General features: G+C 52.5%; 2 protein-coding genes across 6 annotated transcripts in view; one reads left to right on the plus strand and one right to left on the minus strand.

Annotated features, from left to right (window-relative positions):
- Positions 1-5409, plus strand: part of MAP4K1 (mitogen-activated protein kinase kinase kinase kinase 1) — a 65342-nt gene extending 59933 nt beyond the window's left edge. The window contains exons 29-32 of the mRNA XM_083455020.1: positions 376-459; positions 2291-2361; positions 4191-4246; positions 5030-5409. Coding sequence (XP_083311146.1) covers positions 376-459; positions 2291-2361; positions 4191-4246; positions 5030-5099 — 281 coding nt within the window. The 3' untranslated portion in view covers positions 5100-5409. The remainder of the gene's footprint in view (positions 1-375; positions 460-2290; positions 2362-4190; positions 4247-5029) is intronic.
- A 1075-nt stretch (positions 5410-6484) lies between these two features.
- Positions 6485-17435, minus strand: part of RYR1 (ryanodine receptor 1) — a 225696-nt gene continuing 214745 nt past the window's right edge. For all 5 annotated transcript variants that reach the window (XM_083454661.1, XM_083454659.1, XM_083454660.1 and 2 more), the window contains 7 exons: positions 17119-17265; positions 16296-16430; positions 14725-14881; positions 14550-14614; positions 12587-12687; positions 9988-10039; positions 6485-7685 (listed from right to left, as the gene is read on the minus strand). In XM_083454661.1, coding sequence (XP_083310787.1) covers positions 7590-7685; positions 9988-10039; positions 12587-12687; positions 14550-14614; positions 14725-14881; positions 16296-16430; positions 17119-17265 — 753 coding nt within the window. In that variant the 3' untranslated portion in view covers positions 6485-7589. The remainder of the gene's footprint in view (positions 7686-9987; positions 10040-12586; positions 12688-14549; positions 14615-14724; positions 14882-16295; positions 16431-17118; positions 17266-17435) is intronic.

Below are 17435 nucleotides of genomic sequence, written 5' to 3' on the forward strand. Positions count from 1 at the left end.
TCTTCACCCCCATCGTTCTGCCCAGACACTGAGGTCCAGTGCCGAGGGCCTTCTGGCGGTTCCCTCACTGCGAGAAGCCAAGTTACAGGGAACCAGGCAGAGGGCCTTCTCGATAGTGGTGCCCGCCCTGTGGAACGCCCTCCCGTCAGATGTCAAAGAGAACAACTACTACCAGACTTTTAGGTGACATCTGAAGGCAGCCCTCTTTAGGGAAGCTTTTAATGTTTAACAGACTACTGTATTTTAATACTTTGTTGGAAGCCACCCAGAGTGGATGGGGAAACCCAGCAAGATGGGCGGGGTATAAATAATAAATTATTATTATTATTATTATTATTATTATTATTATTATTATTATTTGCTTTGTTTCCCCAGGGAGTCTCCGGTTTGTCAGCCTCGGAGGCGCGCTGCTTCCGTGCCCCCCAGAACTCGCCTTTGACGTGGCGGTGGAGTCAGTCGGTGGGTCCCTTCCGCCTGCCCTCTCCAGCCCCCCCCCCATCTGCTTGTTCTGCTTAAAGGGTAAAGGGACCCCTGGCCATTAGGTCCAGTCATGGCCGACTTTGAGGTTGTGGCGCTCATCTCGCTTTACTGGGTGAGGGAGCCGGCATACAGCTTCCGGATCATGAGGCCAGCATGACTAAGCTGCTTCTGGCGCACCAGAGCAACACACAGAAACGCTGTTTCCTTCCCACTGGAGTGGTACCTATTAATCTACTTGCACTTTGACGTGCTTTCGAACTGCTAGGTTGGCAGGAGCAGGGACCAAGCAACAGGAGCTCACCCTGTCGCGGGGATTTGAACCTCTGACCTTCTGATCGGCAAGCCCTAGGCTCTATGGTTTAACCCTCAGCGCCACCCGCGTTCCTTGTTCTGCTTTACCTGGAGCCTATGTTCTCTTCTCCTTCTCTTCCAAGTTGTTTCCGAGTGGGTCCCAGAGAAAGTTGTGTGTCAGGGTCCTGATAGCAACAGCTTTGGTTCCCCAAAGCGTCTTGGTGGCAGCTGTTAACTGGAGGGCTAAACGATTTATTGTCCCCCAACCTGCTGCCCCTTCAGTCCTGTTCTCTGTTTGGGATGGTGTGCTCTCTGGGCCACACAGTGGCTTGATCGCTGCGCAAGATATTGTGCTAGGTTAAGCTTTGGGGGGCCCTTTTAGCTTGAGGATGTTAGTGCCGCTTCGGAAGAATTTCCTCCCGACTCCAGAGACAGCTGTGTTAACGGAGAAATCTGAGGGCTCCCTTGGACAAAAGACAAGGACACCAGCCAGGAATACCAGAGCAAAACAGCAGCCAGTAGGCTTGGTCTTGATTGAAGACTGTCGCGACAGGACTCCCACCTGCCACCAGGTGGAACAAGATGGAAGCCCCAAACAAAAGAGCCCCCAAACATTTATTAGCTGCTAATCCCCATGTAAAGGTAAAGGGACCCCTGACCATTAGGTCCAGTTGTGACCGACTCTGGGGTTGCAGCGCTCATCTCGCTTTATTGGCCGAGGGAGCTGGCGTACAGCTTCCTGGTCATGTGGCCAGCATGACTAAGCCACTTCTGGTGAACCAGAGCAGCGCACGGAAATGCCATTTACCTTCCCGCCAGAGCGGTACCTATTTATCTACTTGCACTTTGACGTGCTTTCGAACTGCTAGGTTGGCAGGAAATCCCCATGTTACACCCCCCCCCAACTACATCACGGTTACATCATGAAAGGGGAGGTCTGGTGGCAGTAATCTGAGCATCCTGGACCCTGCCCCATGGTTCCCCTTGCCCTCCACCAAACACCCAACAAGTGTAACAAAAGAGATATTTACATTTCCCTGTTTCCCAGCCAAGTTCATCACACCCTTTTGTCTTCATCTGGGTTTGTTATTTCTGGAATGGCTACCTGTCTGGCACTCAGGTATCAGGATGCCACTGATTATCACTCAGGCAGAGGGGCTGCTGAGCAGCTGAGCTCACCTGTCTATATGAATTTCTGAAGTTTTCCCAGTGAGCCAGTACATAGATACATTGATCAGTGAATTCTTACATTTGGTATCGTGCAGCAGAGGCCCTTGGAATAGATAGGAAGAAACTGCGATGAAGTGTTTTGTGGGGACAAGTCACAAAAGCGATTGTGCTGGTTTTGGTAGTGGGCTGCATGTGCATGATATCTGCTGGAGGGGCAACCCCCCAAAAAACCTATACATAAATTCCTGAAACAGCTGCGTCTCCAACACCGTGTGAGGCATCCCAAGTGAAATTGGGGAAGGCGACTGTGGCAGACTCTGAGTTCACTTTTGCCTCTTTCTCTTCACAGCGGTGGTGCGGAACTGTGTGCACGCCTTTTGGTGTCACGGTGTGCAGATGTGGCCTCTTGGATCAGGACAGGTACAGAGGGGTCCCTCCTTCCAGCATTGTGTCAGAGCAGGGCTTCTTGGGAGACCAGGCCAAAGCAGTGGCGTAGCGTGGGTTGTCAGCACCCGGGGCAAGGCAAGTAATTTGCGCCCCCCCCCGCTGCACTGTCCCTCCCCCAGATAGTCCCTCGCTCTCTCTCCGCACCGCACCGCACGCCTGGCACCCTCCCCTCCACAGTGGACGGCGACCCGGCGGCTCGGATCGGATTCGCACAGCCAGCACTGCAGTGAGAGAGAGTGAGTGAGCCAGGTAGGGGCAGAGAGCTGCGAGTGCGAGCGCACGCCCCCCCCCCCCAGATGTCGCGCCCGGTGCGGCCGCCCCCCCCTGCACCCCCCACGCTACGCCACTGGGCCAAAGGCCCATAGAGGGAGGGGGAATTCCTCAATTCCCACAGTCTCAAACCCCTTCTTCCCCTGTTTTCTTGTGGACTTTCTGTCAGGCCAAGGTGCTAAGTGGGTTCTTATTTCCTCTTTCGGGAACCCTCCATCTTCCGCCCTCCCCTGCTGTCGCTCCCTCTACATTTTTTTTTTTTTTTTTTTTGCAAAGAGTAAATCAAGCAACCAGCCGCCAGCCTTACAGGGTGTGCTTGCAGAACAGTTTCCAGCTTAGTAGCTGCTCCTCCCGTTTCTCCCAGACCCTTTATCCTGCTTGTTGCAGCAGAATAGTCCTCTTATCTGCATCCAGGGTGTGCCCGTTTCCCTACACTTGATCCCAGAGGTGTAAGATCAGGTGTTGGCAACCTAAGGCCTGGGAACCGGATGCAGCCCAATTGCCTTCTCAATCCGGCCCGGGGACGGTCCGGGAATCAGAGTGTTTTTACATGAGTAGAATGTGTGCTTTTATTTAAAATGCATCTCTGGGTTATTTGTGGGGCCTGCCTGGCGTTTTTATATGAGCGGAATGTGTGCTTTTATTTAAAATGCATCTCTGGGTTATTTGTGGGGCATAGGAATTCGTTCATTATTTTTTTCAAAATATAGTCTGGCCCAACACATGGTCTGAGGGACGGTGGTCCGGCCCACGGCTGAAAAAGGTTGCTGACCCCTGTATAAGATTCTTGGCACGAGGTTAAAGGGATTGGGGGCTGGTTGTTGCTTCCCAAGCGAACTTAAGACTGGCTCCCTTTGTTTTCCTTCTGCTGGCAGGCTGAGACCTTTCTGCTCAGACAGGCCTTTGGAAAACCAAGGAGCAGATAGTGCCGACCACTGGGCTGCCATCAGGGCAGAGTCGATTTTAATTGCTGGTTCTAAATGGGTTCTGGTGAATTTTAATTATTGTTTTAAAACTGGTTTTTCTTTTATTACATTTTAAATTTTGCAACGATGTTTTTGAATGGTGCAAGTCGCCTTGAATCCCAGCTTGGGATTAAATACAGTGGTGCCCCGCAAGACGAATGCCTCGCAAGACGGAAAACCCGCTAGACGAAAGGGTTTTCCGTTTTGGAGGTGCTTCGCAAAACGAATTTCCTATGGGCTTGCTTCGCTAGACGAAATTGTCTTGCGAGTTCCTGCGGGGGTTTTTTCCTCGCCCCCTTTTCCCCAAGCCGCTAAGCCGCTTATCAGCTGATCCGCTAAGCCGCTTATCAGCTGATCCGCTAAGCCGCTTATCAGCTGATCCGCTAAGCCGCTTATCAGCTGATCCGCTAAGCCCGCTAAGCCGCTAATAGCGCTAATCCGCTAATGGGCTTGCTTCGCAAGACGAAAAAAACCGCAAGACGAAGAGACTTCCGGAACGGATTCTTTTCGTCTTGCGAGGCACCACTGTAATAATAATAATCCTGACACAACCCCACTACTTCTCAGTTACAACAGGAGGTGCAGGATCCACGCTGGACTTTCCGTTCAATAGGAACCTCCAGGTAGGTTTCAGAAGGATCCAATTTTATCTGTGTATAGCAGATGCAATGACAACCACCATCTAGGTTTGGGACCCCAATGTCACCTTGGCACTTTGCTTGGCACCCTGCTTGGCACCCATCAAAGCCCCCATGCCCCTTCCAGTTCTATTTAATTTTTCATTTAAAAAATATGACTGGTTTTGTGGTTGGGAGTATTGCCCCTCTTTGTTGGGGCCACCACATTTCCCCCCCCCCATTCATGCGTTATTTGTGTTGTGGGGTGTCCATTGAATTTGAGCATCACTAGTGTTTATTCTGTGCCATGGGTATTCTGGACTCTTTATCCAGGTCTGCCCAGATTGAGAAAACCTTCAAGACTTACTGGGCTCCCTGAGCAGCCCTGCCAGCCCATCTGGGAGGGTGTACCCCACGACCTTGGGCAGGTTCATGCAGGGAGTCTCAGTCTGCAGCCCCCTGTGATGGCAGAAGCCTTCTGCCCCCTCAAAAAGACCACCATCTAAACAGCTGCTCACCTGTGCCAGTGTGCTGTAGTGGTTAAGAGCGGTGGACTTGTAATCTGGTGAACCGGGTTCGCTTCCCTGCTCCTCCACATGCAGCTGCTGGGTGACCTTAGGCTAGTCACACTTCTGTGTAGTCTCTCAGGCCCCCACTCACCTCACAATGTTTGTTGTGGGGGAGGAAGGGAAAGGAGAGTGTTAGCCACTTTGAAACTCCTTAGGGTAGTGATAAAGCGGGATATCAAATCCAAACTCTTCTTCTTCTTCTTTTTCCATCCTCTGCCAGCACCGTCGTGTTAGAGACCCGGCCTGTGGGCGATCCGAACTCCGCCAGCAACCTCTATGTGCCAGAATGACACTTGCCCCCCATCCGGCCTACAAGTGGAGCATGTGTGCCAAAATGCCCCCTTGCCACCCTCTCCCTGTCTCCGACCCTCACAGGCATGGAGAGTCTTAAAGGAGGAGCTGGGGGGTGAGTGGGTGAGAGGAGCCAGCCTGTCTCAGCACTGGTCAAGGGCCGCTTAGCGTTGTGTCGTTCAGGGCCACTGGGCCTGCCTTGTGGCCCCCTTCCCAACAGGCACAGAGCGACACACCAACCTCCTGGTTTCATGGGTCTTCCTTTTACGTATCACACCACGCCAGTAAAAAAGCAATTTTTTAAAAAAAGCCTTCGTTCTTTGCTTTTATCGGAGCGGGCGCAGTGCAAGGAAAACAACTGGGGAGCACCGGAGTACCATGAAGTATGAGCCAACCATGTCAGGGAGCCCTTCCGTTTGAGGGTGGGCAAAGGGACTGGGAGGGCTGGTCCGTGACAGGCTTTGCCATTTGAGGGCCAATTCAGGCTGCACCTCTGAACCAAATCAAGAACTGGGAATGCCAATCGGGAAGTGAGAAGCAGGAACTGACACCAGCCTTGTGCAGCTCGGAAAGACAGGGAGAGGTTGCATTTATGTTTGTGGCTGTCCGTCCTGGGGTGGCCAGACGTCAAGTCTGACCTGAAATCTCCAGGTTTGCCTAACCCTCTCCAGGCGGAGGACTAGACTCTCTAGGGTGGTAAGAGTGCCAATAACAACATAATAATTAAGAAGACTGTGCATGCAGCTTGCAAGACTCAGACGGGCAGGTAAAGGGTAAAGGTAAAGGGACCCCTGACCGTTAGGTCCAGTCGCGGACGACTCTGGGGTTGCGGCGCTCATCTCGCTTTACTGGCTGAGGGAGCCGGCGTACAGCTTCTGGGTCATGTGGCCAGCATGACTAAGCCGCTTCTGGCAAACCAGAGCAGCGCACGGAAACGCCGTTTACCTTCCCGCTAGAGTGGTACCTATTTATCAACTTGCACTTTGACGTGCTTTCGAACTGCTAGGTTGGCAGGAGCAGGGACCGAGCAACGGGAGCTCACCCCGTCGTGGGGATTCGAACCGCTGACCTTCTGATCAGCAAGTCCTAGGCTCTGCGGTTTAACCCACAGCGCCACCCGCGTCCCTCAGACGGGCAGGAGCCAGCTGCAAATTATAGCATAGACACTCAGGGTGGGTTTGGGGGTGTCTTTCCTTTCCACCTCCCTCTCCAAATTCACCTCTACCTCTAGGGCCTCCTCACCCCATGGCATCATCAGGGGCTACCCCCTAGATCTCAGGGCGCGGGATGCTCCTGACCTGGCAACCCAGGTGTTAGAAACCAGGTGTTGCTAGAAAGGCATTTCATTGGCCGCACGCAAGGAAGACACGCACTCGTCGGCCAGTTGCAGCAATCTATGGTTTTATTGGCAGGGAACCAAGCTGGCCTGGTGAGGGGCGGGGGAGGGGACAGAGTGGCACCCCCCCCGCCCACCCCCCAGTAACAGGCCTGGCTTGTTTTGGCACTGGCAGTAGACATGGAGGGTACAGGATGGATCCGGGCAGGAGGGGAAAGGGCCCACCGCTTCCAGGAAAGGAGTGTGATGCACAATCAAATCCTGGTGCCCCCCCGGTCCCCCCCCCATGCCCGCTCACACACAACACACACACTGGGGTAGTTTCTAGGGTGCCTCCCCCAGCTCCATTGGCACACAGGAGCCCAGGCACCACACAAACCATAAATAGAACGAGCCCCACAGATGAGACACAGATTTAAGGGGAGGGCAACACAGCAAGGGGCACGGAAGCAGGAGGGGGCTGCGTTGCTGGCAACCCCCCCATGTTTGGGAACCTGGAAAAGGGTGCCGACACCTCCCTCTCTCCCTCCTGCACTCACAAGCTTGCAGCGCCCCCGCCTGATTGCTAGACACCTGACAGACAGCAGCAAAATAACTCTCCTCCTCCTCCTCCTCGTGAATCTAAAATAGCATTTGGCTCCCCCCCCCCAAAAGGCCCTCCCCTCTTGGCTTGGGGAAAGAGTCCAGAAAAGGCACTTGAAAGTGGGGGAGCCCTGTGACCCTAGAAGGGAAGTATTGCATGGACACCCCCACGGGACGGGAAACGGGTGGGAAGAGTTACTGGCCGGGTGCGGAACTCCTGGCGGCCCCGGGTGCAAGCCGGCACGCGCAGCCCTGAGCCAGCGGATCGCTTTCTTTCTCCAAAGGAATACTCGCCGGGTCTGCAGAGAGCCAGGCCTGGCTGCGGAAGGGAGGGTTGGGGGGGGATATAAAAGCAGGGGCGGGGCGGGCAAGGCAGCCCCCGCACCACCCTTGCTCTTGCACAACACTTGGAAAAGGGAAAAGGTCGGATCAGGTGTGCCCCTGCCACTCTGAGGCACCATCGCTGCTGCCGCCCTCCCCCTCGCGGCGGGCAGGGGGGAAGAGGGCGAGGGAAGGCGGGTGGGCCCAGAGCGGGTGCCTCCCCCGGGGCACAGGGCGTGGAAGGGGGCCTTTAGCTAAGCTGGTCTTCATATTGCTTGCGGAAACAGTCGCCGGCCGGGAAGAAGTCCCAGCTCCGCTCCTGGTACATCTTCCAGACGTAGGACTCCTGTGGGAACAGAGGAAGAGGCCGTTGAGAAGGACTAAGAAAAAGGGCAGCATCCCTGCTGGGGAAACAGCCAAAAACCAGTGGGGAGGAGGGCTAAATAAAGAAATAAAGAAATAATTTATACCCCACCCATCTGGCTGGGTTTCCCCAGCTACTCTGGGTGGCTTCCAACAAAGTATTAAAATACAGTGGTCTGTTAAACATTAAAAGCTTTGCTAAACAGGGCTGCCTTCAGATGTCTTCTAAAACTCTGGTAGTTGTTCTTCTCCTTGACATCCGCTAGGAGGGTGTTCCACAGGTTGGGTGCCACCACCGAGAAGGCCCTCTGCCAGGTTCCCTGTAACTTGGCTTCTCGCAGCGAGGGAACTGCCAGAAGGTCCTCAGCGCTGGACCTCAGTGTCTGGGCAGAACGATGGGGGTGGAGACGCTCCTTCAGGTTTACAGGACCAAGGCCGTTTAGGGCTTTAAAGGTCAGTACCAACACTTTGAATTGTGCTCGGAAACTATTGCCCGCCTCCCGCTCCTGTTTCGAAAGATGTCTTCAGATGCATGTGGCCTGCAGCGGCAGGGCGGTTTAGGGTGTGAAACTTCCAATTTTTTGCAAATTTATTCAGGTCTTAAAAATATGTTTCTGGGTATGAGGAATTCAAACCTGCTGTTATCTTTGCAACTGGACCATTTTTGGCTTGGAAAGTCTACATTTGAAAAGCGGCACATAAACTGGTTTCGGAAAAACCAAATAATTTTAATGATTTAATGATTTCTGCGCAATTTCGCACACATTTAACCTACCATGCAAAAGTAAATTATATTCATTTAACCAAACTTATCTTTTGAATTTCCAAGCCACTTCACAGCTTTTTAGCACCCCTCGTTTTTGGAATGTGAAAAGCTGAAAAATTCAGCACACCCTACTGCAGCTGCCTTTACGGTTTCATGGTGCTGCCCCTGACATGGGACTAGGCTGAGGGTGGGGGGGGGGGAAGACTCTGCTCCCTCTTTCCGCATCTTGCCTCCAATGACCAGTTCTCGTTCCCAAACCTTTTGCCTCTGGAACAGGCCTTAAGGAATGAGTCAGGAAGTGTTTGGGTGGGTGGGGGTAGCACACACTGGCCCAGAACTGCAGAGAGGCCCGCATTCCCTTCTGGGCAACTTTCTGAAGGCTACATGCCAACAGTGGGTGGGGCCGGGAGCAGAGGGACAAATGGAAAACTTTGCCTCTCGTACACCACGGTTTTCTACGTATGCTCACACTCCTCCCTGTTCTCCGCCAAGCAAGTAAGAGGCATGGTCAGAGATCAAGGACAAAGTCCAGCAAGGCAAAAACACTGGGGGACCAGTGAACCCAGAAGAAGGGTGGAGGGAAGTTAATTCGGATAAGATACAGATTTAAAGGAGAATAATATTGTTAAGTCATTTTGGATACACAGCTGTTCATGGAGGCGCAGGTTAATTCTGTGTCCAGGGCGGCTGTCTACCAGCTCCACCTGGTACGCAGGCTGAGACCCTACCTGCCTGCGGACTGTCTTGCCGGAGTGGTGCATGCTCTGGTTATCTCCCACTTGGACTACTGCAATGCGCTCTACGTGGGGCTACCTTTGAAGGTGACCTGGAAACTGCAATTAATCCAGAATATGGCAGCTAGACTGGTGACTGGACTGGCCGCTGGGACCACATAACACCGGTCCTGAGAGATCTGCATTGGCTCCCAGTACGTTTCCGAGCACAATTCAAAGTGTTGGTGCTGACCTTTAAAGCCCTAAACGGCCTCGGTCCTGTAAACCTGAAGGAGCGTCTCCACCCCCATCGTTCTGCCCAGACACTGAGCTCCAGCGCCGAGGGCCTTCTGGCGGTTCCCTCACTGCGAGAAGTGAGGTTACAGGGAACCAGACAGAGGGCCTTCTCGGTAGTGGTGCCCGCCCTGTGGAATGCCCTCCCACCAGAGAACAAGGAAATAAGCAGCTATCTTCTTTTTAAAAGACATCTGAAGGCAGCCCTGTTTAGGGAAGTTTTTAATATTTAATGCTGTATTGTTTTTAACACTTGATTGGAAGCCGCCCAGAGTGGCTGGGGAAACTCAGCCAGATGGGAGGGGTATAAATAATAAATGATGATGATGATGTTTAAGATATTTGGAAAAAAATAATAAAAATTGTTGGGAGAAACACTGGGGGTCCAAATAGGGTCCTGAGGTCCAGACAGAGAGGGCCTGGGTTCCCCCACCGACCCTTCCTTAAAGTGACAGGTGCCTGTCACTTCTCCCCTGCCTCCAATTCTGGTAAAATTAGGGCTTCCCCCTCACCTGGCCAGTGTGCTCCGTTTCATCCTTGTTGATGAGATACATGAGGAAGAACCTGTAGAGGGAAGAGAGGCAGAAAGAAATGAGGTCAAGGGCTGGGCTACAGAGGTCTTAGAATCATAGAATCATAGAGTTGGAAGAGACCACAAGGGCCATCGAGTCCAACCCCCTGCCAAGCAGGAAACACCATCAGAGCACTCCTGACATATGGTTGTCAAGCCTCTGCTTAAAGACCTCCAAAGAAGGAGACTCCACCACACTCCTTGGCAGCAAATTCCACTGTCGAACAGCTCTTACTGTCAGGAAGTTCTTCCTAATGTTTAATGTTCATCCAGGCTTTTCTCAACCTTGGGTCCCCAGGTGTAGTTGGACTACAAATCCCACCATCCCTAGCTGCCAGGGCCAGTGGCCAGGGATGATGGGAGTTGTAGTCCAACGATGTCTGAGGATCCCGGTTGGAGAAAGGCTGCCTTTAGTCCATTGCTTTGGGGAAGAGGCAGGTCCTGTGCTAGGAAAAAGAGCCCCCAAATCTCTCTGTCCTTCCATGCCAGGAATGCAGGTTGAGTAAATCTTGGCTCCCAGCTGAGAGATCGGCAGCCCCTTCGCCACGCTTGCAGCTGCAGCGCCCGGGGAATGGGAAGCGTTTCCGGAGAGGCTGCTTCATGGCTGATAAGGGCTGCTGTCTGCATGCAAGACTTTTCTTGACCAGCACAGGGAAGGGGATGTTGGCGGAAGGATAGTTTGTCAGTACGTGTGATGGTTCTAGGGATTGCTCGTGCGTAAGTTGCCGCCACTCCTGGCTAGGTTACCTGGTTGAACCCTTTCTGTCTGGACAGCCTCAAGTTTCGTGGCTGCCTCAGTCGCTGGCAGAATCCGTCAGTGGGCGTTTCTTGAACCTTTTCCAGCATAAAAGCTGTTTGACGCCGAGTCTCCTCCTACTCTCCCTGCGCGGAAGTCTTCTGCGCAGGGAGGGTGTGGGCAGCGGAGTACCTGTACTCTCTCTGCTGGTCTCCGGCGAGGAGTCCTGGAGCCACCTCTCCGATTCCCCCATCTGCCCCCCTTCTCCACTGGTGTTACGCTGATTTCCTTCCCCAGCGGATGGGCTGCCTCTCTCCCTACTGGGACCCTCTCCGGCATCCCTCTGGAGCCTTCTCTCCGCCTCCAGCTCCGATGGCAGTTCCCTGACAGTACGCTTCCTGTGCTCCCAGTTTCAGCTTCCCTCACCCCTTGCATGGGCAGCTCCTGGGTGGCGTGACACCCGTCCCCATTCTGCTTGCCAAACAGACGTTCCCGGTTCTTCCCACGCGCGTTGTGCAAGTTCACGCAGGCGTAGCCATCACTTGATGGGTGCAACGTCAAGGGATGTGTTGCACACATGAAATACCTGTGGCAGGTGGCTTCTGTACCATCTCAAGCACAACTCTTCTGTGTGTGTGTGTGTGTGTGTGTGTGTGTGGTCGGGGCATTCCATGAGACACACTTGCATGTGTGAATTTTCCCTTTAAAACAGCCCCCAGCCCCCCATGCTTATCACATTTATGCCGGTCAAGGAGAACCAGAACTGCAGTAGCAAAACTTCCACTGCAGTTTATCTTCTGCCCAGTGGCGTAGCGTGGGTTGTCAGCACCCGGGGCAAGGCAAGTAATTTGCGCCCCCTAACCCGTGGATTTTAGCAGGGGGCAGAGAGCTGCGAGTGCGAGCGCGCCCCCCAGATGTTGCGCCCGGTGCGGCCGGCCCCCCCTGCACCCCCCACGCTACGCCACTGCTTCTGCCAAAAAATATGTTATTTATCTTGTGGTGAAATTAGGTAATTTGTGAAACCGAAATAATAAATTGTGTTGTAATTGTGGAAGATAACTATGCGTGACTGCTAGTTTGTGCATAAAGGGGTAAAGGACCGTAGAATTGTATCGCTAGATAGAATCAGCTAGGTCACATCCCTTTACCTCCAGAGAGGGAGGAAGTGAAACTTTTCTACTTCCTTTCTCTCTCTCTCTCTCTCTCTCTCTCTCTCCCTCCCTCCCTCCCTCCCTCCATTGAATTGAAAAGGATGTATGTGAGCTTGCTACCCAAGAATATTCTGCCTGTGTTTCTTCTTGCGGCTGCATGGAACGATGCATGTATCAGACCTAGGAATCTGTAGGTAAAGCATTTAAAACTTACTTAGCAGTATGTGGTCTGTTCCATGTGAAATGGATAGAAAGAGGGGAGCGTGGCAAATGGGACAAGAAAGGTCTAACAACTTATATTCCTACCACTTCTCTGTGCTGCTTATATTTGTGAGTTGAATACTCTGCTCCTGGGGCTCCCTGCATTTTGAATGCAGGCCCCCAGCTAATTCTTTTAGCTGTTCCCCCACACTTGGGTCCACAGGGATTTATATTTTCTCCACAGTTATTCCATTCCATTAATTACAATGCGTAATAGTGCATGGGAAATGCAACCTATTGCACAATGTTTGTGGATCGAAGGCAACAACAACTAGCTCGATGTCTGTTCTGGACGTGGGATGAATCAGTGAACATCGAAGAGAATTTCCCCTCCCGCTTCCAGTTTGGTTGGAATCCCCTGAACCTCCCCGTTTCCCCAGCCAGCTGCTCACATGTAATTTGCCAAGTTGTGCTCCTCCAGCGTGTGGGTCTCAAAGCCGTGCGGCGTCGTGTCAAAATAGTCACTGCCGATTCCACAGATGAAACATTTGGTCTGCCAGGATGGAAGCAACAGAGTGAGAAGACAGTTGAAGGCGAAGAGGGAGCTAGGGTCCCGTCTCTCCACAATGGGGCAAGCCAACCCCAACCCCAACTGCAGCCATAGAATCACAGAATCCGAGAGTTGGAAGGGACCCTGAAGATTCTCTAGCCCCAACCCCCTGCAATCCAGGAATGTGAAACTGTCCCTTACGGGGATCAAACCTGTGACCTTGGTGCTATCAGCACCATGCTGTAACCCGGGGTGGCCAACTCTCAAGAGACGGTGATCTACTTTCAGAATTAAAAACACGTTTTTGGGGGGTTCAGCTCAAAGTTGTTGAGCTTTTTTTTAGGGAGGAGAAGAGCCCCATTGTTCCATTTTTGGGAACAAAACAGCAGCGCAGAGGAAGCTCCATCTTCCCTTCCAGAACCTCCATCTTCCCTTCCTATCATACAATAGGGCAGGAGTCAGTTTTAGCCACACTAAGGAAAGGGAGCCAGAGATCGACCACAATCTACCAAAACCTCGCAGGGATCTACCAGTAGATCGCGATCCACCTGTTGGACATCCCTGCTCTAACCCATGGGTAGGAAAACTAAGGCCTGGGGGCCGGATCCAGCCCAATCGCCTTCTAAATCCGGCACGCAGATGATCAGCGTGTTTTTACATGAGTAGAATTTGTTCTTTTATTTAAAATGCATCTCTGGGCTATTTGTGGGGCATAGGAATTCGTTCATTATTATTTTTCAAAATATAGTCCAGCCCCCCCCCCCACAAGGTCTGAGGGACGGTGGACTGGCCCCTTGCTGAAAAAGGTTGCTGACCCCTGCTCTAACCAGCTGAGCTGTCCTTCTGTGTTTCCATGCATCAAATCCCCCCCTCCCGCAGTGTGAAGATTATCAGGAGTCCCCAGAGTTGACTATGTCTGTGTTCCCTCCCAGGGGATGCCTCATGCCCCTCCTTTTCACCTTTTGCTAAAAAGAAAAGGCATTTTACTTTTGGAGATATCTGCAGTTTATATACAGTGGTACCTCGGGTTAATTCGTTCCGGAGGTCTGTTCTTAACCTGAAACTGTTCTGAACCTGAAGCACCACTTTAACTAATGGGGCCTCCTGCTGCTGCAGTGCCGCCGGAGCACGATTTCTGTTCTCATCCTGAAGTGTAATGGTTCTGGGGGTTGCTCGTGCGTAAGCCGGTGCAAACACCCGGCTGGATTGCCTGAGTGAACCTTTTCTGTCCGGACAGCCACTCACCCGTGGCTATCTCAATCGCTGGCAGAATCCGTCAGTGGGCGTTTCTTGAACTTCTTCCAGCATAAAAGTTCTTTGACGCCTAGTCTCCGCCTACTCTCCCTGCGCGGAAGCCTTCTGCGCAGGGAGGGTGTGGGCATCGGAGGACCCGTGCTCCTACCGCTGGTCCCCGGCAAGGAGTCTTGGAGCCACCTCGCCGATTCCCCCATCTGCCCCCCTTCTCCACTGGTGCTACGCTGATTTCCTTCCCCAGAAGATGGGCTGCTTCTCTCCCTCCCGGGACGCTCTCCGGAATCCCTCTGGAGCCCTCCCTCTCCCTCTGGCTCCAATGGCAGTTCCCTGACATGAAGCAAAGTTCTTAACCCGAGGTACTATTTCTGGGTTAGCGGAGTCTGTAAGCTGAAACGTATGTAACCCAAGGTACCACTGTACTTATGTAAAGTATATTTATGTCACGGCTGTTTTCCGTGGATTTCCCAGTCCCTTCCCACAAAATGGGCCAGAGAGCCTCCCTGATAGACAACCTGGTCTGTGATAACTTTCTGACTGAAGCCCCCAGGACGCCCCCCGCCCCCTATGGCTGGGAATGGAGGAGAGGAAGGAGGAGGGCTAAGCCAGCTTACCTCCATGTCCTCTTTCACCTGCTCTTGCTGGTCTCTCAGCTCCCCAAAGGCATCAATGATCAAACCTGGTGGACAGGAAGTCAGAAAGGTAGGAAGACAGAGTTCAGGAGCCCTGGCGCAGACTCCGCCCCACACCCCCCTGGGACATAATAACCATGACCCACACGGGACCTACCTTGGATGATGGCCAGCAGGATGACGATGACAAAGAAGAAGAAGGTGATGTCGAAGATGACACGGTAGAGCTCGTACTCGTCACCTGCCGGGTCCTCGATCTCGTCACCGATGCCCCCGCCAGCACGCACCCCCACGTACATGTGAAACAGGTAACACTGTGGAGGAGAGGGAGGGAGAGGCTCAGGGGGCGTTGCCTACACAAGGCTTCTTCAGCATCATTTCACATATAATTTATTATTAAATTTTCTGTTTTACAATTTAAAGTACTCATTTAAACATCCTTAAAACACCCTTCTTCTCTTTCCATGGTTCATTTTGCATACCATAAATCCCTGCATATTTTACAGAAACGATACCATTCAGTACTCTATTATAACATCCATCATAACTTATTTACACAGTTGAATTTATCTTAATAAAACGTTTTCAGTTGTACACTGTTATTTCCCATATACTTCATAAACGTTTTCCAATCTTCTCTAAACCCATGTTCTTCTTGTTCTCTTGTTCTATATGTTAAGTCTGCAAGCTGCGCATATTCTCTCAACTTAAGCTGCCACACTTCTTTGGTTGAGACCTCACTCGTTTTCCATTTTGGGGCTAACAAAACATGGGCCGCAGTATAAATAACCTTTTTTGACACCTGGGGATTTCAGTCTGAATTATCCCCAACAGAAAGGTTTTTTTAGAAAGTACTTTTAAACATTTCCCCTCCCACCAATTCATTATGGATCATTTCCCAATACTCTTTTACCCTTTCACAAGTCCACCACATATGAAAGAACGTTCCCTAAGAGGCAGCATTTCTGACCATGTCACCTTGGCAACATGGAAACTATATTACATTTTCCTCTCTGCTGGGTACTAATGGAGGAGTCGTCCCATATGAATCCGCCCCCCTCCCGATCTGGCATTTCCAGAAAGACTTGAACCCCCAGGATCTGTTTCTTAAACATTAAGAACTGGCCCCTCCCCACTTGGGGACAGTGGCAGTCTGATGTTCACCCCATGGACACTGAGACGCTCTTCGCACCCTCCGCTTGAAGAAGAAGAAGAGTTTGGATTTGATACCCCGCTTTATCACTACCCGAAGGAGTCTCAAAGCGGCTAGCATTCTCCTTTCCCTTCCTCCCCCACAACAAACACTCTGTGAGGTGAGTGGGGCTGAGAGACTTCAGAGAAGTGTGACTGGCCCAAGGTCACCCAGCAGCTGCATGTGGAGGAGCGGAGACGCGAACCCAGTTCACCAGATTACGAGTCTACTGCTCTTAACCACTACACCACACCGACTCCCTTGAGCTTCCCTGCACATTCCTGCCCTCCCAAATTTCGCCAGTTTTAGGAAAAAGTTGGCGGCGTTTGTTGGGCGCTGTAGTCCAAAACAGTCAAAATGGTTCTCCTGTTGTATCAGCAGCCTGCCACACCTTCTTGACCAGAAGTGATGGCAGAGCCCAGGGAATGTGGGCGGTCGCCGTAGGAAGCAAAGCCGCTTTCCAACAGATTTAAGCCCTTGGGGGGGGGGGGGGAACAAAGCCAAAAAAGCACGGGGAGCCTCTGTCCTTGTCTTACCGTCATCATGTCGTCACATTTCATGTCAGGCTCATCTTCGTCCTCGCTCTTGTTGTAGAACTTGCGGAAAAAGTTGAAGGCGACCACGGTGTAGAGGTAGACGACCACCGCCAAGAGCCCCACCGTCATTAGCAGCTGGGGGGGGGGGGAAGAGGTCACACGTGTGAGAGGAGGTCCATTATCATGCAGCAAATGCTGCCCCGGATGTCATACTGGTTGGACACAGAGGAACTGGGGGGAGGAACCAGCTGGGGGACCCCCAAGGGAAGAAGGCTCAGAGCCCGGGGAGTGGTGGTAGGGCAAGGGTGAGTGGTCAGAGGGAGAAGAGGGAGCAGACTAAGGGGAGGAGTTGTCGGAAGCTGAAGAGGTAACAGGGCTTAGTGAGCGGGACGAGGCGGTGGCAGAGAGCAGTCCAGAAGTAGAGGCAGAAGCAGAGGCTGGAGAGGAGGGAGGGGCAAGAAGCAGAGCTGAGTCAGGCTGGTGAAGAAGTCAGGGAGTCTCCCCCTCCTGCTGCGATCAGCTCTGCTCCCCGCTACTCTCCCAGAACCAGGAGAGGCATGAAGTGCGAGGAGCAAAGGCAGGTACACAGGTGCAGTCTCAGATTGCTTGGGAAGAACTCAGGTGAAGAGAAAACGTAGGCAGCTGTGGGGAAGGTGGGGACTTTCAGTCTTAATTGTTGTGTAATCGGCTTTTCCAGATGTGAAACCCTAATTTTGGCATTACACAGTATATAAATAAATAACAGTGAGGAAGGCGAAGGGGTGGATACCATAAGCCAAGGTGGTCCCCCCCATTTGATGTGAGCGCCCCACAGCCCCGCTACCTGTTTGCCGTTGTGGGTGACGGAAGAGAGGATGGTCCTTAGGGTCTTGACGCCCATGGCGATGTCCAGGAGGTGGGAGGCGAAGAAGAAGTTGTTGTAGTGGCCGAGAACGGACATCACCATGTACCAGAAGAGGTACAGGAAGGACTGCAGGGGGGAGAGACATGGATGGGTTGAGACAGAGGCAGGATGGAGAGCGAGGGCACAGTGGGACGCCCATGTTGGGAGAAAGGGGTGGAAGGTTTTGATGCCGTCCTCTCCGCTTAGCAGATGCAGGGCTGCAGCATCAGATGGCTCCCAGCCCAGGGGCCACCCCA

The sequence above is a fragment of the Podarcis tiliguerta genome, assembly GCF_965153285.1.
Source record: "Podarcis tiliguerta genome assembly, chromosome: 8".
Classification (NCBI taxonomy): domain Eukaryota; kingdom Metazoa; phylum Chordata; class Lepidosauria; order Squamata; family Lacertidae; genus Podarcis; species Podarcis tiliguerta.